Raw genomic sequence first — 25188 nt, 5'->3', positions numbered from 1 at the left:
AAATAAAGTTTGAGAGCCCTTCCTTCTAACATAAAAACATACATTTGCTGTTTTCTAAAGTGGGGAGAAGGGTAAGGGATTTGTGAAGTGGATTAGGATTTACCCAAACAGCTAGAAAGTCTCAAAGTTTTAGAGGTTGGTTTGTTTGTTTGTTTGTTTGTCTTTTTGCCATTTCTAGGGCCACTCCCGCGGCATATGGAGGTTCCCAGGCTAGGGGGTCCAAATGGAGCTATAGCTGCTGGCCTACACCAGAACCACAGCAACTCGGGATCCGAGCTGCATCTGCAACCTACACCACAGGTCACGGCAACGCCAGACCCTTAACCCACTGAGCAAGGCCAGGGATCAAACCTGCAACTTCATGGTTCCTAGTCAGATTCATTAACCACTGAGCCATGACGGGAACTCCCAGTTTTAGAGGTTTAATCAATTAATGAGGACAGGAGTTCCCGTTGTGGTGCAGTGGTTAACGAATCCGACTAGGAACCATGAGGTTGCAGGTTCGGTCCCTGCCCTTGCTCAGTGGGTTAACGATCCGGCGTTGCCGTGAGCTGTGGTGTAGGTTGCAGAAGCGGCTCGGATCCCGCATTGCTGTGGCTCTGGTGTAGGCCAGGGGCTGCAGCTCCGATTTGACCCCTAGCCTGGGAACCTCCATATGCTGCAGGAGCGGCCCAAGAAATAGCAAAAAGACAAAAAAAAAAAAAAAAAAAAAAAAAAAATTAATGAGGACAAAGGAAAACAAACAAATACAATGTTATTAAATCAATATCTGCCTTAGTAGACTGCTCAATGAAATCAAATGACAGAAATGTGACTTCACAAATTTTTAACTTTCATGTCAACTGATGTTGTCATATTCAAAATCTTAGAGGATCTCAATTAAGAAAATGTTCTTTTCAATTCTATACCAATCTCCAAACAACTAAGCCTTTTCTAACATTTTCTCAGGTAACTTTTCATTCTGATTAGTGCTATGCAAAGGAACTTCCTGAAATGACAGGAAGGTTCTGTATATATACACTGTCCAATTGAGTAGCTACTGAGCAGTTGAATTTTAAATTTTATTTAAACTCAAATAGCGACACACAGTTAGTAGACACCACACTGGGGAGCAATAACGGGGGTGGGGAGGGGAGAGAGCTCAAAAACTCCACTAGTCACTGAAGTAATTGTAATTATTATCATTACGTTTCAAGTATCATATGCTGCATTCATATTTAAAATACAAAACGTGTTAACTGACCATTCATCTCATTTTATTACTACAATAAACTGAACTGGTCAAATGCCACTTGAAAGATGAGTTTTACCTGAGAGGGGTCATTTACAACAGAAGAAATGCATTGTATTCCTCAGAAAAGAAAAAGAAGGGATGTAAAGGACACACTCTGCAATAACTCAGAAAATGTCCCATTTCTAAATGAAGGGCATCCTATGAAATGTAGTGTTTTAAGGACTTAAATTCCATGATGCAGGGTCCATATTTTTTCCAGCTTGGATGGCTCTTTTAAAAAGACCTTATTTTTTTAGAGCAATTTCAGGTTCTCAGTAATATTAAGCAGAAGGTACAGAGATTTACCATATACTCCCTGTTCTCATCCATGCACAGCCTCTCACACAATGATCAAAGGATCAATCCAAGAAGATATAACAATTGTTTATATGGACCTAACACAGAAGCACCTCAATATATAAGGCAAATATTGACAGACATAAAAGGAGAAATCAATAATAATGCAGTAATAGTGGAGGACTTTAATACTACACTTACATCAATGGACAGATCATCCAGACAGAAAATCAGTAAGTAAACACAGGCTTTAAATGACACATTAGACCAGATGGACTTAAATTATATTTACAGAACATTCTATCTGAAAGCAGCAGAATACACTTTCTTCTCAAGTGCACATGAACATTCTCCAGGATAGATCACATGCTGGGCCACAAAGCAAGCCTTAGTAAACACAAGAAAAATAAAATCATATCAAGCATCTTTTCTGACCACAACACTATGAGATTAGAAATCAACTAAAGAAAAAAAAAAAACTAAAAAACATAAACACGTGGAAGCTAAGCAATGTTACTAAACAACCAATGGATCACTGAAGAAATCAACGAGGAAACCAAAAAATACCTGGACAAGTGAAAATGAAAACATGACAATCCAAAGCCTATGGGATGAAGCATAAGTACTTCTAAGAAGGAAGTTTATACTAATACAAGCCTACCTCAGTAAAGCAATAAAAATCCCAAACAACCTAACCTTACCACTGAGGCAACTAGAGAGAAAGAACAGAATTCAAAGTTAGTACAAGCAAAGAAATTACAAAGATCAAAGTAGAAGTAAATGAAACGGTGACTAAAAAACAAAGAAAAGATCAATAAAATTAAAAGCTAGTTCTTCGAAAAATGAACAAAAGTGTTAAATCTTGAGGCAGACTCATCAGGAAAAACAGGGAGAGAGCCCAAATCAATAAAGTCAGAAATTAAAGAGGAAGAGTTACAACTGACAGCACAGAAATATAAAGGAGCATAAAAGGCAAATATGAGCAACAATATGCCAATAAAGTAGACAACCTAGAAGAAACAAAAATTCTTAGAAAGGTACAAACTCCCAAAATTGAACCAAGAAGAAATAGAAAATATGAACAGATAGATCAATTACCATTGATGAAACTGAATCAGTAATCTTAAAACTCCCAACAAGCAAAAGTCCAGGACCAGAAGACTTCAAAGGCAAACTCTACCAAACATTTATAGAAGTTAACACCTATCCTTCTCCAACTATTCCAAAAAATTACAGAGGAAGGAACACTTCAGAACTCAATTCTACTAGGCCACCATCATCCTGATACCAAAATCAGACAAAGATATCACAAAAAAAGAAAATTACAGGCAAATATCACTGGTGAATATAGATGGAGAAATCCTTAACAAAATACTAACAAACTGAATCCAAAACAGTAAAAGGATTGTACACCATGATCAAGTGGGATTTATCCCAGGGATGCAAAGATTTTTTTCAATATCTGCAAATCAAACAATGTAATACACCACATTAACAAACTGAAAAATAAAAACCATATGATCTTATCAATAGATACAGAAAAAGCTTTTCACAAAATTCAACACACATTTTTGATAAAAACTCTGCAGAAGTTGGGCACAGAGGGAACATACCTTAACATAATGCCACATTTGATAAACCCACAGTTACCATCATGCTCAATGATGAAAAGATGAAAGCATTTCCTCTAAGGTCAGGAAAAAAACAAGGCTGCCCACTCTCATCACTTTTACTCAGCAAAGTTTTAGAAGTTCTAGCCAGAGCAGAGAAGGAAAAGAAATAAAAGGAATCCAAACTGGAAAAGAAGTAAAACTGTCACTGTTTGCAGATGACATGAAACTATATATATAAAATCCTAAAAACCCTACCAAAGAACTACTAGAGCTCATCAATAAATCTGGTAAAGTTGCAGGATACAAAATTAACATTCAGAAATTTGTTTATCTCTATACACTAATAATGAAAGATCAGAAAGAGAAATTGAGGAAACAAACCCATTTACCACTACATCAGAAAGAATAAAACATCTAGGAATAAACCCGACTAAGGAAGAAAAATACCTGTACTCCAAAAACTATAAGATGCTGGTAAAATAAATTAAAAGATGACACAAAAAAATGGAACAATTTACCATGTTATTGGATTGGAAGAATCCATATTGTTAAAATGACCATACTATCCAAGGCAAGCTACAGATTCAATTCAATCCCTATCAAATTACCAATGGTATTTTTCACATTACTAGAATAAAAATGTTTAAATGTGTATAGAAATACAAAGACTCTCAATAGCCAAAGAAATACTGAAAAAGAATAATGGAGCTGGAGGAATTATGCTCCCTGACTTCAGACTATACTACAAAACTATAGTAAGCAAAATAGTATGGGAGTTTGCCTATGGCTCAGTGGGTTAAGGATCTGGCCTTGTCACTCCAGGAGTCTGAGTTGCTGCCGTGGTGTGGATACCATCCCTGACCCAGGAACTTCCACATGCCATGCAAGCAGCCAAAAACAAAAACAAAATAAACAAACAAAAACCAGTATGGTACCGGCACAAAAAGAGACATGTAGATGAATGAAATAGGATAGAAGGCCCAAAAATAAACCTATACACTTATGGTCAATTAATCTATGACAAAGGAGGCAAGAATATACAATGGAGAAAAGACAGTCTCTTCAATAAGCGGTGGAAAACCAGTTAGCTACATATATGAAAGAACGAAATTAGAACATTTTCTGACACCATATACAAAAATAAACTCAAAACAGATTAAAGACCTAAATGTAAGACCAGATATTATAATACTCCTAGAGGAAAACATTCTTTGACATAAATAGCAGCAGTATCTTTTTGGATCCATCTCCTAGAGTAATGGAAAGAAAACCAAAAACAAACAAATGGGACCTAATTAAACTTAAAAGCTTTTGCACAGCAAAGGAAACCATAAACAAACCAAAAAGACAATCTACAAACTGGGAGAAAATATTTGCAAACAATGTGACCAACAAGGGATTAATTTCCAAAATATACAAACAACTCAGACAGCTTATAATGAAAAAACCAAACAATCCAATAAAAAAATAGGCAGAAGACCTAAAGAGACATTTTTCCAAAGATAACATATAGATGGCCAAAGACACATACAAGATGCCCAGTATCACTAGTTATTAGAGAAATGCAAATCAAAACTACAATTAGATTATCACCTCACACTAGTCAGAATGGCCATCATTAAAAAGTCCACAGATAGAGGAGTTCCCATAGTGGCTCAGCGGAAACAAACCCAACTAGTATCCATAAAGATGAAGGTTTGATCCCTGGCCTCGCTCAGTAGGTTAAGGATCCAGCGTTGGCACCAGCTGCAGTGTAGGTCGCAGGCATGGCTTGAATCTGTGGCACAGGCTGGCAGCTGTAGTTTCAATCTGACCCCTAGTCTGGGAACTTCCATATGCCTCACCTGCAGTCCCCCAAAAAAGTCTATAAGTAATAAATGCTGGAAAGGATGTGGAGAAAAAGGAAACCTCTTACACTTCTGGTGGGAATGTAAATTGATGCAGCCACTATGGGAATACTATGGAGGGTCTTTAAAAAACTAAAATCAGAGTTACCATATGATCCAGCAATCCCACTCCTTGGCATATCTGTACAGAAAACAATAATTTGAAAAGATACGTGAGCCCCAATGTTCCCTGAGGTACTATTTTCTTTTTCTTCTTTTTAGTGTGGCACCTGTGGCATGTGGGAGTTCCCAGGCTAGGGATCAAATCAGAGCTGCAGCTGCCAGCTTTGCCATAGTCACAGCAATGCCAAACCAAGCTGCATTTGTGATCTACACCGTGGTTCATGGCAATGCTGGATCCTTTAACCCACTGAGCAAGGCTAGGGATCGAACCTGTATCCTCATAGATACTAGTCAGGTTCTTAACCCACTGAGCCAGGACAGAAACTCCAGGGTCTTTGGCTAATATTTTAATTGAATTCTTTTCTTTTTTTTTTTTTTTGTCTTTTTTTTTTTTTTGCTATTTCTTTGGGCCGCTTCTGCGGCATATGGAGGTTCCCAGGCTAGGGGTCCAATCAGAGCTGCAGCCACCAGCCTACGCCAGAGCCACAGCAACACGGGGTCCGAGCCGCGTCTGCAACCCACACCACAGCTCACGGCAACGCCAGATCGTTAACCCACTGAGCAAGGCCAGGGATCGAACCCACAACCTCATGGTTCCTAGTCGGATCCGTTAACCACTGCGCCACGACGGGAACTCCTGAATTCTTTTCTTATTGTTAAAATTGAATTTTAAGGCTTCTTTGTAAAATATGTCTTTTGCAAACATTTTCTTCCAGCTTGATAGTGTCTTTTTCAAAGCAAAAGTTTTCAAATGTAATGTAGTCCAGCTTACCAATTCATTTTTTTCATGGCTCATGCCTTTGGTGTTGTATCTAAAAAGTTGTCATCAAATTCCCCTTGTGGCTCAGTGGGTTAAGAATGTGACAGAGTTAAAAGTTTCTGCACAGCAAAGGAAACCCTAAACAACACAAAAAGACAACCCACAGAATGGGAGAAAATCTTTGCAAGTGAATCAACTGACAAGGGATTAATCTCCAAAACCTATAAACACCTACTGCAGCTCCATAGCAAAAAAACAAACAACCCCATCAAAAAATGGGCAGAAGATCTAAACAGACAGTTCTCCAAAGAAGACACACAGATGGCCAAAAAATACACGAAAAGATGTTCAACATCACTCATTATTAGAGAAATGCAAATCAAAACCACTATGAGGTACCACCTTACACCAGCCAGAATGGCCATCATCAAAAAGTCGACAAACAATAAGCGCTGGAGAGGGTGTGGAGATAAAGGAACCCTATTACACTGTTGGTGGAATGTAAATTGGTGCAACCACTGTGGAAAACAGTATGGAAATTCCTCAGAAAACTAAACATAGAACTACCATTTGATCCAGCAATCCCACTCCTGGGCATCTGTCCAGAGAAAACCATGACTTGCAAAGACACATGTACTCCAACATTCATTGCAGCACTATTTGCAACAGCCAAGACATGGAAACAACCTAACTGTCCATTGACAGAGGAGTGGATCAAGAAGATGTGGTACATACGCAAAATGGAATATCACTCAGCCATTAAAATGAATGAAATACCAGCATTTTTAGCAACATGGATGGACCTAGAAATCATCATGCTAGTGAAGTCAGCCATGCAATGAGACACCAACATCGAATGCTTTCACTGACATGTGGAATCTGAAAAAAGGACAGAATGAACTTCTTTGCAAAACAGATGCTGACTCACAGACTTTGAAAAACTTATGGTCTCCAAAGGAGACAGTTTGAGGGGTGGGGGGGATGTGCTGGGGTTGTGGGATGGAAATCCTATAAAACTGGATTGTGATGATCATTGTACAACCACAAATGTAATAAAGTCATTGAGTAATATAAAAAATAACAATATAAAAAAAGTTACAAAAAAAAAAAAAAAAGAATCTGACAGAGGGTCTGTAAGGATATGGGTTCGATCCCTGGCCTTACTCAGTGGGTTAAGGATCCGGTGTTGTCACAAGTTGCAGTGTAAGTTGGAGATGCAGCTCAGATTCAGTTGCTGTGGCTGTGGTGTAGGCAGGCAGCTGCAGCTCTGATTCAACCCCTAACCTGGTAACTTCCATATGCAGCAGGTGCAGCTTAAAGAAAAAAAAATTAAATTACATTAAAATAAAAAAATAAATAAAAAGTAGGAGTTCCCAACGTAGCCCAGTGGTTAACGAACCCAACTAGTATCCACGAGGACGTGGGTTCAATCCCTGACCTCACTCAATAGGTTAAGGATCCAGCGTTGCCATGAGCTGTGTGGTGTAGGTAGCAGATGTGGCTCAGATCTGGCATTGCTGTGGTTGTGGTGTAGGCCAGTGGCTACAGCTCCTATATGACCTCTAGCCTGGGAACCTCCATATGCTGTGGGTGCAGCCCTAAAAAAAAAAAAAGTCATCACCAAATCCAAGCTCCTCTAGATTTTGTCCCATGTTATCTTCAAGGAGTTTTAGAATTTTGCATTTCATATTTAGGTCTGTGATGCATTTTGAGTTAATTTTGTGAAGGATATGGAGCCTATACCTAGATTCTTTTTTTTTTTTTTTTTTTTTTGTATATGGATGTCCAGGTGTTCAAGTATCATTTGTTTAAAATTCTATCATTGATCATAAAACTAGCTTTTAATAGAGTATTGTGTATTGTGTGAATGGCCCAGTCAGAATGGCCATCATTAATAAGCCTACAAATAACAAACATGGAGAGGATATGGAGAAAAGGAAACTCTCCTACATTGTTGGTGGGAATGTAAATTTGTACAACCACTAGAGAAAACAGTATGGAGATTTCACAGAAAATCAAAAATAGAACTACCATATGATCCAGCAATCCCCCTCCTGGGCAAATATCTGAACAAAACTATAAGTGAAAATGATACATTCACCCCTATGTTCATTGTAGCACTATTCACAACAGCCAAGACATGAAAACAACCTAAATGTCCATGGACAGATGAATGGATTAAGAAGATGTGGTACATATATACAATGGACTACTACTCAGCCATTAAAAAGCATAATGCCATTTGCAGCAATGTGGATGCAACTAGAGATTCTCATGCTAAGTGAAGGAAGTCAGAAAGACAAATACCATATGATATCACTTATATGTGGAATCTAAAATATGGTACAAATGAACAAAACAGAAACGGACTCATAGACATAGAGAACAAACTTGTGGTTTCCAAGGAAGAGGGAGGAGGGAGCGGGATGGACTAGGAGTTTGGGGTTAGTAGATGAAAACAACTACATTTAGAATGGATAAGCAATGAGGTCCTACTGTAGAGCACAAAGAATTATATCCAATCTCTTGGGATAGACCATGATGGAAGATAATATAAGAAAAGGAATGTGTGTGTGTGTGTATATATATATATGTATGTATGTATGTATGAATGACAGGGTCACTCTGCTGTATAGCAGAAATTGGCACAACACTGTAAATCAGTGTTTTTTAATTTTAAAAAATAGAACATTGTGTGTAAAACATAAATTTCCTGGAGTTCCCACTATGGTGCAACGGGATCAGTGTTGTCTTTGCAGCACCAGGACACAGGTTCAATCCCACCCAGCACAGGGGTTAAAGGATCCAGCATTGCTGTAGCACAGTTCGCAACTGACACTTGGATCTGACCCCTGGCCTAAGAACTTCATATGCCACAGGGTGGCCCCCCCAAAAAGAAAAAATAAATAAATAAAACAAAAACTAAAATTCCCTATAAGCAAATACGGTCCTAGTTGCGTTTCTGGTTAAGATATTCAAATCCCAGACTGCTTGACAGTAAAACAAAGAGATATACAAAGAAAACAGGAAGAGAATTCAGGATAGACTTAGGAGGTTTAGAAGCTGGTAGGGTCCAAGAGCTAAAATCAACAAAGCAGGGCATTAAACCCCAGGATTTCACGTTATCAGAACTGCTGAAATGTATAAATGCCAGGCAGGTAAGAAGCCTCTCTTCTCACAGGATTCAGAGGTGTCGGAGGAGTTCCCATTCTGGCTCAGCAGCTTCAGAACCCAACTAGTATCCATAAGAATGCGGGTTCAATTTCTGGCCTCGCTCTGTGGATTAAAGATCTGGCACTGTTGCAAGTTGCAGTGTAGGTCGCAGATGCGGCTTGGATCTGGTGTGGCTATGGCTGGTGGCTATGGCTCCAATTCAACCCTTAGCCTGAGAACTTCCATATGCCACAGGTGCCACCCTAAAAAGAAGAAAAAAAAAAATAGTGTGGCCCCAAAACACCCAAAAAATTCACCAGCTTCCCTTCTCCTCAACTATTCTCTCAATTTCCTATATCTAGCCACAGGCTATAGGGCATCTGACACCAAACTTCATAGACTGATCACAATATATCCCCATGTAGTGAAGTTAAAATTCTGCTTCAATACTAAAATGCCACTCTTAAATCAGAGCACTTGCTACAATAAATGAATGCAAATATTAAACCCATCCGCAGGTAGATTTTACATGTAATTTCCATCCAAAAAAAAGTAAGCACTTATATTTTTGATATTACTGTGATGTTTCCCATGGTGAATCTGCACTTCTGCTTTAACTGAAATGTACTCATCTTCCCTTCTATTAGAAATGACTTGCCAGGTCTAAAAGGAAACTTTGCTCTTTCATGAAAGAAAAGAGCTTTTTACCACTGAAGTCTACTCCCTCCTCCTGCTCCTCCCAGAATAAAGGTATATTTTAATTATGTACAAGTGGGAAATTGACAAGTATAGCAGAAAAGCTACTTTGCCAGCCAAGGGGTATATACTGATTGTGAACATGCCTGAATTATTAAAAGCATGAGTAGCCTGCAAAGTAAGGACAAATACCTAGCAAAATTACCTTTAACTCAGGTATATTAAGAAAGGAAAATATGTGTCCATCTTTACTGCCACTAACAACGTTTTTTGCAATGTTGGGTTTGGACTGGCCATGTGTCTATAGCATGGAATCTCTTAAAACTGAGGACCTAAAGCCTCAAAGTCACATGCAAAATCTGTTGTATATAGATATGTTTCTAGAGAGAGGGTTCATATCATAACTCTGAAACAACAGAAAATTTCTAAAGTTGGCTGTTTATTTTTTTCATTAAGACTGATGAGAAATACTTAACACTTAGATTAGAATTGGCTACATAAAGTAAGTATTTAATAAAAGACTCAGTGCTGCACAATAAGGTATATTACCTAAATGAAATAAATGTCACTATCTGGAAAATATAGCACCTTTCAAGGAGAAGTTAAAAGTTTCAAAGGGTGTACACTGAAATCAACAAAACACTGCTGAAAAAATTTTTTAAAGATTTCAATGGAAAGACATCCCATATTTGTGTGCCTTGTTAAGGTGACAATACTCCCTTAATTGATCTAAAAGGATTCAATGCAATCCCTATCAAAATCCTTGCTGCCTTTTTGTAAAACTGTTTCTAAAATTCACATGAAATGCAAGAGATCCAGAAGAGCCAACATAATTTGAAAATGAACAAAGTTGGAAACTGAAACTTTCTAGTTTCAAACCCAGTACAAAGCTACAATAATCAAGATAGTATGGTACTGTCATTAGGATAGGCATAGACTATGGAAGAGAACTGAGAATTCAGAAATAAACTTTACATTTAGGGTCAACTGATTTTTGCCAAGGCTGTCAAAACAATTCAATAGAGAAAGAACAGTCTTTTCCAAAAAAATGGTGCTGGAACAACTATTCACATGCAAAAGAATAAAGCTGGATCCCTACACTTCTTACTATACACAAAAATTAACCCCAAATCAAAAATATAAAACTCTTAGAAGAAAACATAGTAAGTCTTTGTGATCTTGGATTAAGTAATGGCTTCTTACACATGACCAAAAACAAAGCACAAATGGCAAAAGAAAAAAGTAGATAAATTGGATTTCACCAAAATTAAAAACTTTGTGCTTCCAAGTATACCATCAAGAAAGTGAAAAGACAATCCACAAAAGAGGAGAAAACATTTGCAAATTATAATTCTATAAGGGACCTGTATTCAGAGTACATAAAGAATTCATACAACTTAACAACAAAAGGATAAATAACCCAATTAAAAAAATGGGAGTTCCCTCTGTGGCACAACAGGATTGGCAGCATCTTGAGAGCACTGGGACACAGGTTTAAGCCCTGGCCCAGCACAGTGGGTTAAGGAGCTGGCATTGCTGTAGCTGCAGCTTAGGTCACCACTATGGCTTGGATGGGATCCCTGGCCTGGGAACTCCATAAGCTGCCAAGCAGCCAAAAAAGAAAAAAAAAAAGGGTGAATGATTTTAATAGACATTTCATAATACACAAACGGCCAACAAGCACATAAAAAGATACTCAACATCTTACTCATTAGTAGTATGAGATAATACTTCACACCCACTAGGATTGCTAAAATTAAAAGGCAGACAATAACAAGTGTCCGTAAAGATGTAGAGAAATTAGAATCCTCATACATTGATGGTAGGATTATAAAATGCTACAGCCACTCTAGAAGACAGTTTAGCTGCTTCTCAAAAAGTCAAGCACAGAGTTACCATATAATTCTATATAATTTCATATACCATCAATTCTACTCAGAACTTGAAAATAGATATACCCATAAACTTGTATGCGAACATTTGTAGCAGTACTATTCACAACAGTTAAAAAGTGGAAACAATGTTCATCAAATGATGAAGGGATAAACAAAATGTGGCATATCCATACAATAGATTTGACAGTAAAAAGAAATGAAGTAACGACACATGCTATAATGTGGATAAATCTTGAAAACATGCCAAGTGAAAGAATGTTTTCACAAAGATCACATACTACCCTGGATATGCCAGTTTTCTAACTTTGCTCAATGAAATTAATTGAAGAAAACAATTTCAAAACAAGTATTTTACAAGAATAACAAAATTAAGTAGTTCATACTACTGAGCTAGTAAATGGAAACAAAATTAAACACTCTAATCTTTCAAAATTATAGTCAGTTTGCTAATAATGCAAACCAGAAACACTACAGAATTCAGTTGTTGCACTATTCTAAGAAGTTACAACACTATTACCTAAGAGAGGAAAGAATAAGAACCAAAATTACTGGCTTTTTGTACATGTCATATTTTATGTGTCTGAAGCCTGATCTGGATTTACGTTGTCACGTATTTGTCAAAGTGCAGCAACGCTCATTTTTCTTATTACTACAGACTAAATTTCTTTTGAAATGGTCAAAAGTGCCATTCATTGAATAATCAATGTACTTAAGGCATAATTTTAAAACCTACAAACACTCTGTATCAACTCAATTTAATAACAACCTGAGGGGTAGGAACTACTTCTATTTTACAAAGGAAACAGAAGCAATCATACCTTGGTCTGACCAGTCAAGATACTAAAAAATGTCATCACCCCCTCCCCAAGGAAAAGATCAAACCCAATTTTAAAATTTCATTACAGTTCTAAAGAAAGATACACTCTTTTCTCTGATAGTCAAATGGATATGAAAATGCATTGATCATGCACTGGCTTGTCTCTAGACCATAAAGTTGTAGAGTTAGTACATACTATATAACGTCATCATTGAGAACATCCAACTCTGTGAATAACTAATTTATTTTCCTTTTAATTCTTACCAAATTCCTTCCCAAGACAAACACAGAAAACCAGACTTGACGAAAGAAAAAAGAACAATAATTTATTCTAAATGTAACATTTGCATTTAAAATACGCACATATGCTTTTGAGGAGAGAAGGGCTGAACGGTATTATTGAATTATGGAGCACTACTCAAGATACTGAAAATGTTCAAAATATTTTAGAGGCACAGAAAAGTAAAACCAACAGAAATACTTACTTTCCCCTCCATGAATGTTTTGTTGTATAGAAACATGCCAAATCCTTATTTTCCCTAATTATGTTCATTTTGTGCTGACACCTGAAAGATAAAAATATAGATGGATTTCATACAGTGTTATCCTTAAAGTTTTTACTGGATCTCCCATACCATACTCGTATAGCTTGCCAAATGGTAATGATTTCAAGACACCACTTTTTCTACACCTACCACAGCCTTTAGCACATGGGATTGTCACAGCTCTCTTTACTACACTGGGTTTCTTGAGGACAAGAATTGCCCTCTATCAACACCCTGAGTGTAGAGAATCTAATAAAAGATGTTAAAGTAAATGAATCTTTAAATCTCACATTGCCAAACAATGTCTTAATACACGATGCACACCTAAAAATGTTTGCCAAGTGTCAAACCAATTCTAAAAGTCTTCTGTTGAGCTGCAAAGTGCCAAAGGTCCACTTTAAAGAAACCTACTATAAATAGGTTTAAGTTAAACAACATTCTCATTAAAATAATTCAAGTACATAGTAAAAAAAATTTAATATCCATAAAGTAACTCATTTTTCATCTTAGCATCCAAAGGTAATCATTCTAGCTTTCCTTACTCTAGCTGAAAAAAATATTTTTAAAACAAAATTGAGATTTTCAAATTATACTGCTTAACCTGTTTTCACAGAATATTAACCTTTTTCCATGGAATTAATCATTTTTTGAGAAAACGATTTTTAAATCACATAGCGTTCCATACTAGAAAAATCTAACTCAAACTGTAGTTGCAAACATCACGATGAGTGCAGAAATTAGGTGTTTAGAAATATTTATCGCAGTTTAGTTAGTGAACTCTCTGGTTAAACAGGATATATAGCAGCTGAGGACTGGTAAACTGAATGAATCACAGAGGGTATGCGTTTCCCACCAACCACAGGCAGATGGATCATTTTATGTGCAGTATTTCAAGATCAGTCTGTTGACTGTAACCAAGAAGTGTACAAAATCCAGAATCTATTTCATGAAAAAATTTTAATTTAGCTAATTTTACACAATAAGTTGTTGGAACTGGCTCTAATGAAAGACTGAGAAATTTTGAAAATACTGCATCATTTGCCTTGTAGTGAATACAAGTTAAAAATGAACATGGTCATTTATTTCTTCTTTTGTGACATGGCTTCCTACCCTTAATAATTAAAAATGCATGCTAAAAAATACTTTAAGGTACATACCAAAGTATCATATTGCAAACCGAGTGGCTAGAATTATGGTTCAGTTAGCTTTCCTTACATCTTTATATGTCTAAAACTTCTTTAATCAGCAAGTATTCTTTTCATAATTAGAATAAAACCATCTTTAATCAAAACTTTTTTTGGCCACGCCCATGGCATGCAGATGTTCCCAGGCCAGGGAGCTAACCCACACCACAGCAGCAATCAGATCCACTGTGGTGACAGAGCCAGACCCTTAACCCACCGAGCCACACAGGAACTTCCCAAAAACATTTTCTGAGACAGTTCACGCATCATAAAATTCACCCTTTTAAAGTGTACAATTCAGGGAGTTTTAGTATGTGCAGAGTTCTACAACCAACACCACTATTTTTATAACCCCTAAAAGAAACCCTGCTAGCAACCACTTTCCAATCCCCACTATTCCCACCACCTAACACCCACTAATCTACTTTCTGTTGACTATGGATTTGCCTATTTTGGAATCCCATATAAACAGATTATACAATATATGGTCTTTGTGATAGGCTTCTTTCACTTAGCATAACATTTTCAAAGTCTATCCCTGTTGTGTCATGGATAATTTTCCTATTGTATTGACACACATTTTGTTTAGCCATACATCTGTTCATTGACATTTGCATTATTTCTACTTTTTTGCATGCTGTTATTAACAATCATTTTGTGTGAACATGGTTTTGGTTTTTTTGCTTTTTAGGGCCACACGTGAGGCATATGGAGGTTCCCAGGTAGGGAGTCTAATAGGAGCTACAGCTACAGCCACAGCCACAGCCATGCCAGATCTGAGCTGTGTCTGCGACCTACACCACAGCTCATGGCAACACCAGAACCTTAACCCAATGAGCAAGGCCAGGGATTGAACCCACAATCTCATGGTTCCTAGTCAGATTTGTTTCTGGGGCGCACGATGGAACTCCTTTTGTGAACATGTTTTCATTTCTCTTGGAAATATACCTGAGTGGCAAAACATTTTTAAAGATAGCTCTATTTTGAGATTGCTTTCTTCATTCCTCTTTTTATATTAGCACATTAGCAAGAGGGCCTCTGTACTCTATCACAGAATGCCCTTCCCCCAGATACCTATGTGGCTCACACCTTCAGCTGCTTCAAATTTGTGTCCAAATGTCACCTTTACAGTAAGATCTACCCTAACTATCTTGTTTTAAATTACAATTACCCTCCTCATTCTACACTCTATTCTGACTCCTGCTCATTTTTTCTCCCTGGCACCTTTCATAGTCTAATGTATAATTTACTCTACTTATTATTCATCTAATCCTACTATAATATCCAGAAAGGTATTTTTGTTTAACTCCTTAACATGTATCTCCAGAATATATTACATATATATATACACACACACACATATACATATATGTATACATATATATCCTATTTTGCCTGACACAAAACAGGCGCTCAGCACATATTTGAGTGAATAAATGAAATTTATCAATCTCATGAGCAATTCAGATGGTCACGTCAAACTTGATGTGGTGGTCCCAAGTAAGGTTTTGTCAAAACTTCTGGAAAAACATCAGTTCATGCTCTGAAGAATAAATAATAAGAGAACCAAAAGTAACAGCATGCTTAGAGTAAGCTTTATCACTACCAGAGAGGAAATTTCTCTTAACAGTCAACTGACACCTTCCTACTAGTGTATATGGAGACAGCTAAATATAGTTTTGTCAGTTGGTGTGCTGTTTTGTTTGTTTTTTGCTGGACTGTGTATCTGGGATGATACAGGCAGCCAACCAAGACTTAATTAACAAGCATATATCCCGGTCTTCCGAATGTAGTAAATGATTTTGCTGAAAAGAAACCTAGGTCAGATCTCTGGAAATGTGCCAAAAAAGTGAAAAATTATAGATCTACAGATGATATTTTTCCTTTACATACAGTAACTGAAGACTGGAAAAATGTAAGAAACAGGAGGACAGAAAAGGCTGATACTGAAGAGTAGAGTTTAGATTCCGAGTCCATAATTTAAGATATTGGAATGACTAACTCTGTACCAAAAACCTATCTAGAGAAAACTGACAATAAAATGTGTTTTCATTAGGAATTTTAACAGGAAAGTGAGAGAAAGGTAATAAAATAATTAAAAATAACAGCTACAAAGAACTTAGGGCATGACCCAGAAGGAGTAAAGATCTCTAATAAATCCATGGAGAAGGGAGAACAATAACGGTAACAAAGCAAATTTAAGAATAAAGAAAAAAAACCTAAAAAAGGATCTCATAAATATCACTGACTGGGGGAATATGTAACTCAAACAGATACTTTAAGGAGGATAATTAAAACAAGTTTACATCAAAAAGGCTCATCTATAACTTTTTGGAGACCTATGAACTCAGGGATGGTGAAAGAACTAGACTCCAGAGAGTTCCTAGATTAGGATACGTAAAAGGAGAAAAGAAAAAAAGATGTATTACATTAATACAGAATTAAACTACTAGAAGACAACTGCCAATAAGTATAATATGTTCAATGTCACTATTAGAGAGATGCAACTCAAAACCACAAGATACTGCTTCATACCTGTTAGGATGGCTATTATCAAAAAAAAAAAAAAAAAAAAGACAAGTTTTGGCAAGGATGTAGAGAAACTGGAAACCTTATACACTGTTGATGGAAATGTAAAATGGTGAGCTATGGAAAACAGTATGGACACTGCTCAAAATATTAAAAAATATAATATGATCTAGCAATCAAATTTCTGAGCATTTATCTAAAAGAACTGAAATTAGGACCTTGAAGAGACAGCACTGCCATATTCACTGCAGCATTATTTATAATAGCCAAGATGTGTAAACAACCTAAATGTTCACTGACAGATGAATGGATTAAGAAGATGTGGTACATATACACAATGGAATACTACTCAGTCATAAAAAAGAACAAAATAATGCCATTTGCAGCAACGTGGATGCAACTAGAGATTCTCAGAGTGAGTGAAGTAAGTCAGGAAGAAAAAAACAAATACCATATGGTATCACTTGTATGTGAAATCTAAAATATGGCACAGATGAACCTATCTACAGAACAGAAACAGACTCATAGACTTAGAGAACAGACTTGTGGTTACCAAAGGGGAGGGGGAGAGAGTGGGATGGACTGGGAGTTTGAAATTAATAGATCCAAACTATTAGATTTAGAATGGATAAGCAATGAGGTCCTGTTTTATAGCACAGGGACTATATCCAATCCCTTGTGATAGAACATGATGAAAGATAATATGAAAAAGAAGGTGTGTGTGTGCGTTTGTGTGTATATATATATATATATATATATGTATGAATGATTGGGTCACCTGCTGTACAACAGAAATTGACAGAACAATGTAAATCAACTATAGTTAAAATTTTTTTAAATAAATAAAAAAGAAAATTCTGCAGTATTTGATAATATCAGTGAACCTTGAAGACATTATGCTAAGTGAAATAAGCCAGTTACAGAAGATCAAACACTGAATTATTCCACTTACATAGTTATCTAAGTAGTCCAGCTCATAGAAGCAGAGAGTAAAATGATGGTTGCCAGGGACTGGGATGAGAGGGAAATGGGGAGCTGCTAATTAAAGGATATAAAGTTTGCTATGCAAGATGAGTAAGTCCCAGGGTCTGCTGTACAGCATTGTGCCAACTATAGTTATTAAGAATGTTTTCTACACTTAAAAATCTGTGAAGAGGGTAGACCTCATGTGGTGATCTTACCACAATAAAATTAAATTTAAAAAATCTTAAAGTAAACAATGATCTGGCCTGTCAGAAAAAAATACTGTATTTCTGAAGCAGATTACAAAGCTAACAGATAAATACAATATAGGATTAAAGGATTCTATGGACATCAGGAGAAGTTCCTGTGGCCAAAATCAGCACAGCTGATAATTCTCTTCATATTTTAGGAAGCAACAAGTGATACTGCTTTTCTGCATTCAATCCTGAATAACAGTCCAAAACAAGCTAGTAAAATAGAAGTGTTCTTTATAGAAGAAAATTACTCTTCTATTTGAAAGGCTGAACTTCAGCCATTTTATATTTAGGTAAGGACATACTGGAGAAATAAGGAGAGGAGGAAATACTTGCTTAAGTGGCCAAGTCAACCCAAGAAATAAAGGGATAATTCAATGCTATTGTTAATGCCTGCACAGCCTCAAAATGGGAATTAGGATAATGCTTTCGAACCCTCAAAGATTATTTTAAAATTGAAGAGGGGAGTTCCTGTTGTGGGTTAATAATCCAGGTTGTCTCTGTGGCGTTGCCAGTTTAATCCTGCCTAGCTCAGTGGGTTAAGTTTCCAGTACTGCCACAGCTGTGCCATAGGTCACAGGTGCAGCTTAGAATTACTCCCTGGCCCAGAAACTTCCATATGCCACACGTGAGGCCAAAAATGGAAGGAAAAAACATTGGGGAGGCAAGGTGACCCCAATCAAAAAACTAATGACGTGCTTTAAGATGATGCAACAGTTACGCATTCCCATTGTGGCTCAGCAGGTTAAGAACCAGACTAGTATTCACGAGGATTCAAATTCAATCCCTGATCTCACTCAATGGCTTAAGGATCTGGTGTTGCTATAAGCTGCAGCGTAGGTCACAGATGTGGCTCAGATCCTGCATTTCTGTGGCCGTGGTGCAGGCCAGCAGCTGCAACTCCAATTTGACTCCTAGCCTGGGAACATCCATATGCTGCAGGTGCAGCCCTAAAAAGAAAAAAAAAGATGCAAAAACTAACTTAAAATGAGTATTCATCATGTGTTAACGTAACACCTGGCATTTACCATGCATTTATCTATCTCACTGTCCCCAAAACAATCCTATGATACAGGTATGATGATCCCCATTTTTATCTTCATCTGGAAATGATTAGGCACTTGTTGGAAACAACTCTGAAACCCACAATTTCAAGCAGTGAAACAAATTACCATAGTCAACACAGGGCAAAAGAAATAAAACAAAAAGGATGCCTACAATGCTGAAATACTCTGCCATGTAAAATTAAGATTTTTAGGAATTCTTTTATGGCACAGCAGGTTAAGGAACTAGCATTGCTACTGCAGTGGTCAGGCTGCTGCTGTGGTGTGAGTTTGATCCCTGGCCTAGGAATTTCCATTTGCTATGGCTGTGGCAAAAAAAATTATAAAAATAAAAATAAACTAGTAAATGTTTCTAGCTATAAATAAGCTTAAATTTTTTAAAGTGTTTTTTAATAACAAACACATGATGACAGAAATCTGCTACGAAATATGTGATTTCAGGATAATCTTTAAGGAGAGCAAGTTCAACAGAAAATACTCTTTTAACTAACACTGAGCTAGTGGATAATGGTAATGCACAAATAATCAGAAAAATGCATAAAAAAAGGGACAAGAATATTCTGTGCTTGACTATTAAAGTCAAAGTTGGAACAACTTCAAGAGAACCACTGGGAAATAAGTAAATGTAAGTCTAGGGGTTTCCCCAAATGCAGTGGTTAAGTGATGATTCAATCTGGGAAGACCCACGTGGAATACCTTCCCGTAGCACAGATGCCAGAGCTGCTATCCCACACACTAAACATTAACTAATGATTAACACAAGAAGCTAGTGTTTGTAATATATATACGGAAGTAGTTTTAACATTCAGTCTATCACCAAGGTAACAGTGGTGATTTGACTTTTGTTTTTTTTGCCATGCCCATGGCATCTGGATGTTCCTGGCCAGGGAATGAACCCAAGCCACAGCAGTAACAATAACAATGTATATATATCATCAATATGTGTCACCTAGAATTTCAACCTTCAAAAATAGTGTTTTATTGATTTTATCAATATTCATAGTTTTTACCTGTTCATTCAAAAATAACTATACTGGAGTTCCCGTGTGACTCGGCAAGATAAGGATCTGGTGTGGTCACTGCAGTGGTCTAGGCTGCTGCTGTAGCAGGGATTAGATCCCTGACCTAGGAACTTCTGAATACCTCGGATGCTACCAAAAAACAAACAAAAAACAAAAAACTATACCAATATACCATATTTCTTAAGCTGGGTGCAGTATTTCAGGGTATGTTATTATTGTATTCTTTAGAATTTCTTTCCTAAGGCTTTTTTTTTTAAAGATAAGCCAAGATAATTATCTTAAGTCAACTATAAGCTTCCATTTATTTCAATTTTACACATATAAAATACTATTATTTTGTAGGACAATCTTATTTACTACATTTTAGTTTACTTTAATTTTTTCAGTTGCACCTGAAATGTATGGAAGTTCCTGGGCCAGGGACCAAATCCGAGCTGCAGCTGCAACCTATGCCACAGCTGCGGCAATGCAGGATCCTTAACCCACTTCACCACAGAAGGAACTCATATTTACTACATTTTAAATGTCTCTCACTTAGGCATTTGGAATTTCAATAATTAGAAATGCTTCTTTACGTGAAACCCATCTAGTATTTAAAATTTATGTTTGATGCCTACAAGTATGTTTATGAAACTTTTGGAAAAAAGAACTTCACTCCATAAAAATAACTTAATACCCATTCAATTATCTCCTCTGTATATTTCTTTAATAAGCTCTAAAAGTGATTCTGAAGTTGTTGCTTATAGGAAAAATTCTTAAACCACCATAATTCCCATTAATAGTGATAAAAAAAAATCTGCAGAATTTCTAGTAATAAGCAAATATTAGCAAAACAGTCATTCATAGACACATTTCATAAAAACCAATAAGTTGTCCAGCTAAAAAAACATAAAAATTGTTGGATGAAATCTTGGTAGTAGCTGTATCATTACCATTTACCATCCTGCCAGTTGTTGGGGTGCTATTCAAATTCGTAAGAATTTATCTTTCAAACTAATTATCATTTAAATTTTACCTCTTTCATTCTTGCAGGACTATCCCACTTCAAAGTCTCAAAAACCTACCCTTCCTTTTGATGAGAAAAACTCAAGTTTACATACCCTCTATAACTAAATCACACTGAAAGTATATAAGTGAATTACATATAGATTAGTTCGCTAGGTTAGTTCGGTTTCAAACAAAAGGTAAAAGAGATATATCCTAGCTACCCCCTCACCTCCTCGGAGCAGTTTCTCAGGGCTACCTGAGATGCTGTCTCCCAGGCTTAAGTGCTAATTTCACCCCAAATAAAACTCTCAACTTTCAGGTTGGTAATTTACTAAGTAAACAGATTATGACAACCACACAAGGGACCCAGAGCAGAGTTTCTCCTTCACCTGACTCTACAAGAAACCAGAGCCTTAGTACCAGCAGAAGCCCGATGTAGCAATCCTTCTCCTTGGGGAGTCTGGATGAATTTGGACTGAAAAGAGGCAGGACTGAGATGGCAGAGGAGTAAGATGTGGTGCTCACCTTCTCCTACAAACACATAAAAAAAAACCAACTACACGTAGAACGATTCACACAAAACATCAACTGAATGCTGGCAGAAGTCCTTAAACCACCAAAAGGGGCAAGAAACCCCCAACATACACTCCTGAGTAGGAGCTGTGAAAAAGGAAAGGAACCCACATCCTGGGAAGCCACCTACTGACGGAAAGATCAGCCAAGACAGAAGGACCTCAAATTCTCAGAGAAAAGCACAGCAGCTGGACTGAGGGGAGAAAAGCAGACAGAGAACCACACAGACCATCACCTCCAGACACCATAGCCTCGGGTGCTCAGGTAGGGGCTGGGCACTGAGCCTCAGGCTCCAGAGGTCAGTTCCACAGAGAGGACTAGGCTTGGCTGTGTGGAGACAGGCTGAGGGGCTAGAGAACAGTGCTCCATGGGCTAGGAGTGGAGCACCACAACCAAGAGAACCCAGGAGCAGGTCTGGGCCTGTAGGAGAAGCAATGCACCATTGCTGGGGAGGGTGAAAGGAGGAAGGACAGACTTCCATAGGAATATCTTTCTCTATGCACAAGTGAACTCTCAGAGGCAAGGTGCCTCTGGCACAGGCTACAGGCAGTGAACACCTCTTGCTTGGGCTACAGGGCACCTCTTCAGTAGGCTAAGGGCAGCAGGGCACCACCTGTGCAGGCTTAGAGTGACACGACGCCTCTTGCATTGTCTACAGGTGGTGGGGGCAAACCACAGCAGTCATCTCAGACTCCAGAGGTGGGGGTCGCCCACCACCACTAGGGGTCTGTGAACAGGAACCACCTTGAGCCCCAGGCACCTCAGAGGTCAGCACAGAGGAGGACACTACAACCAAGCACCACCTGTTGTTGCTTTCACTCCCCTGGGAACACATAAGTCCCGCTGCTGCCACTGCCAAATGCTCTGGGTGCTGCCTACCCCTGCCTGAAGATCACTGTCACTCCCCAAGGTCCTGCAACTAGGAGCAACCTGGGCCACTTTCCCAAGGATCCTTGCCACTGTTAAGGGCCCAGCAACCAGGTACTGGCTACTAGCCCTACCCATTGCCTCTGTTTCTCTGGAAGCACACACAGCAGCCTATCAAGGAGATAAAAACCTGCACACTGAGGAAACAGACGGCAAGCATCTAAAACAAAGCAGCCCTCACACCAAAAATAAACAGTAAGCCCTCACAAATAACCAGGGCGCTCCTGCATATAAAGAGTCCTCCAAGACTATATTAGCTGTTTTCCCTAAACTCACAGACCTAAAAAAACATAAGCAAAATGAAGAAGCTCCGGAACCATTCCCAGTTAAAAGAATAGGAGAATTCCCCTGAAGGAGCAAACAATAAAACAGACCTCTCTCTGCACCTAACAAACAAGTTCAAAATGGAGACAGTGAAGATACTGGAGGGATTAAGAGTGAATTTGAAGGTACTAAGAGTAGATATGAACAGTAATGCAGATTACCTCAGAAAGGAACTAGAAAATATAAAGAGGAGCCAAGAAAAATTAGAAAATTCATTTGGGAGTTCTTGTCGTGGCGCAGTGGAAACAAATCCGACTAGGAACCATGAGGTTGTGGGTCTGAGCCCTGGCCTCACTCAGTGGGTTAAGGATCCGGCGTTGCCATGAGCTGTGGTATAGGTCGCAGACGTGGCTCGGATCTGATGTTGTTGTGACTGTGGTGTAGGCCAGCAGATACAGCTCTGATTACCCTGGGAACCTCCATATGCCATGGGAAGTGGCCCTATAAAAAGGCAAAAAGACTAAATAAATAAATAAATAAATAAAATAAAATAAAAATAAAAGAAACAGATATGAAGATACAGAAAGCACAGAGGGCCCCAAACAAGTCGAACCCAAACAGGCCCACACCAAGACAATTATAATAAAAATAGCAAAAGTTACAGATAAGGAAAGGATTCTACAGGGAGCAAGAGGAAAAAAAGAGTTAGTTATAAGGGAACTCCCATAAGGCTATCAGCTGACCTTCATACAGAAACACTACAGGCCAGAAGAGAGTGGCAAGATATATTAAAAATTCTAAAATGAAAAATCTGCAGACCACCCAGCAAGAATATCATTTAAAATAGCAGGAGAAATAAAGAATTTCTCCAACAAACAAAAACTAAAAGAATACAGCAATACTAAACCCATGCTCAAAGAAATACTGGAGTTCCCATCATGGCAAAGCAGAAATGAATCCGATTAGGAACAACAGGTTCAATCCCTGGCCTTGCCCAGTGGGTTAAGGATCTGGTGCTGCCGTGAGCTGTGGTGTAGGTTGCAGAAAGCAGCTGAGATCCCACGTTGCTGTGGCTGTGGCACAGGCCAGCAGCTGCAGCTCTGATTCAACCCCTAGCCTGGGAAGCTCCATGTGCCACAGGCACAGCCCTTAAAAAGAAATTAATTAAATAAAAGACATACTGAAAGGTCTCCTCAAAATAGAAAAAAGTAAGAAGATATAGGATGGAGGAAATCACAATTGGAAAGTAATCATTTAAATTAAGACAGTACACAGATCTAAAAGGGAAAAAAAAAAAAAAAAACCTGTTTGTAAAAGTGATGATAAACAGAGGAACAGAAAAAGGATAAACAAGAAGAAGTAAAAAAAGGACATGAAAATCATAAAATGCAGGGAAGGAAAATAAAAAAAATCTAAACTTTTTTTTGTTTAGACTGTGTTTCAGCCTGTATGACTATAGGGCTAAAGCAAGCAGATATATGAAGGGGTTAACACACTTGAAAACTGGTGTAACCACAAATCAAAACAAAACAATACATTCACAAGAACTAAATAGAAGAGGACACAATCATAAAATAAAAGAAAATCATCCTACTAAAAAAAAGAAAAAGGAACAAAGGAGAAACATAGTATCAACTAGAAAACAAAAAGGCTTTAAATGTCAATGGATGAATGCTTTAATCAAAAGACAAAGTGGCAGACGGGATTAAAAAATAAGAGCCTACAATATGCTGCCTATGAGAGACCCAAGTTAGGGCAAAGGACACACACAGATTGAAAGTGAGGGGATGGAAAAAGATATTTCATGCAAATGAAAACAAAAAGAAAATGGGAGTTGAAAAACATATCAAACAAAATGAGTTCAAAACGAAGGCCATAAAGACAGACAAAGAAGGCTACTATTTAATGATAAGGGATCAATTCAGGAAAAGGATATTACAATCATCAATATATATGCCCCGAGCATAGAAGCACCCAGATACCTACAACAAATACTAACAGACGTAAAAGAAGACACTGATGGGAATACAATCATAGTAGGAGACTTTAACACCCCACTCACATCAATGGACAGGTCCTCTAGACAGAAAATCAATGAGGCAACAGAGATCCTAAATGACACAATAGAAAACTTAGATTTAATTGATATTTGATATTTTCAGGACACTACATCCGAAAAAACCCCAAAATATACATGCTTTTCAAGTGCACATGGAACATTCTCAAGGATTGACCACATCTTCGAGCACAAAACCAACCCCCAGGGAGTTCCCGTTGTGGCGCAGTGGTTAATGAATCCGACTAGGAACCATGAGGTTGCGGGTTCGATCCCTGCCCTTGCTCAGTGGGTTAACGATCCGGCG

General features: G+C 37.7%; 1 protein-coding gene across 2 annotated transcripts in view; it reads right to left on the bottom strand.

The window, feature by feature from the left end:
- Nucleotides 1-25188, bottom strand: part of DNAJC13 (DnaJ heat shock protein family (Hsp40) member C13) — a 134065-nt gene that overhangs the window by 96419 nt on the left and 12458 nt on the right. For both annotated transcript variants that reach the window (XM_021069457.1, XM_003132418.5), the window contains exon 2: nt 12999-13079. In XM_021069457.1, coding sequence (XP_020925116.1) covers nt 12999-13066 — 68 coding nt within the window. In that variant the 5' untranslated portion in view covers nt 13067-13079. The remainder of the gene's footprint in view (nt 1-12998; nt 13080-25188) is intronic.

The sequence above is a fragment of the Sus scrofa genome, chromosome 13 (genome assembly GCF_000003025.6).
Source record: "Sus scrofa isolate TJ Tabasco breed Duroc chromosome 13, Sscrofa11.1, whole genome shotgun sequence".
NCBI classification, from domain to species: Eukaryota; Metazoa; Chordata; class Mammalia; order Artiodactyla; family Suidae; genus Sus; species Sus scrofa.
Note: the sequence above shows the minus strand (reverse complement) of the source record. Positions and strands in the feature narration are given on the sequence as shown.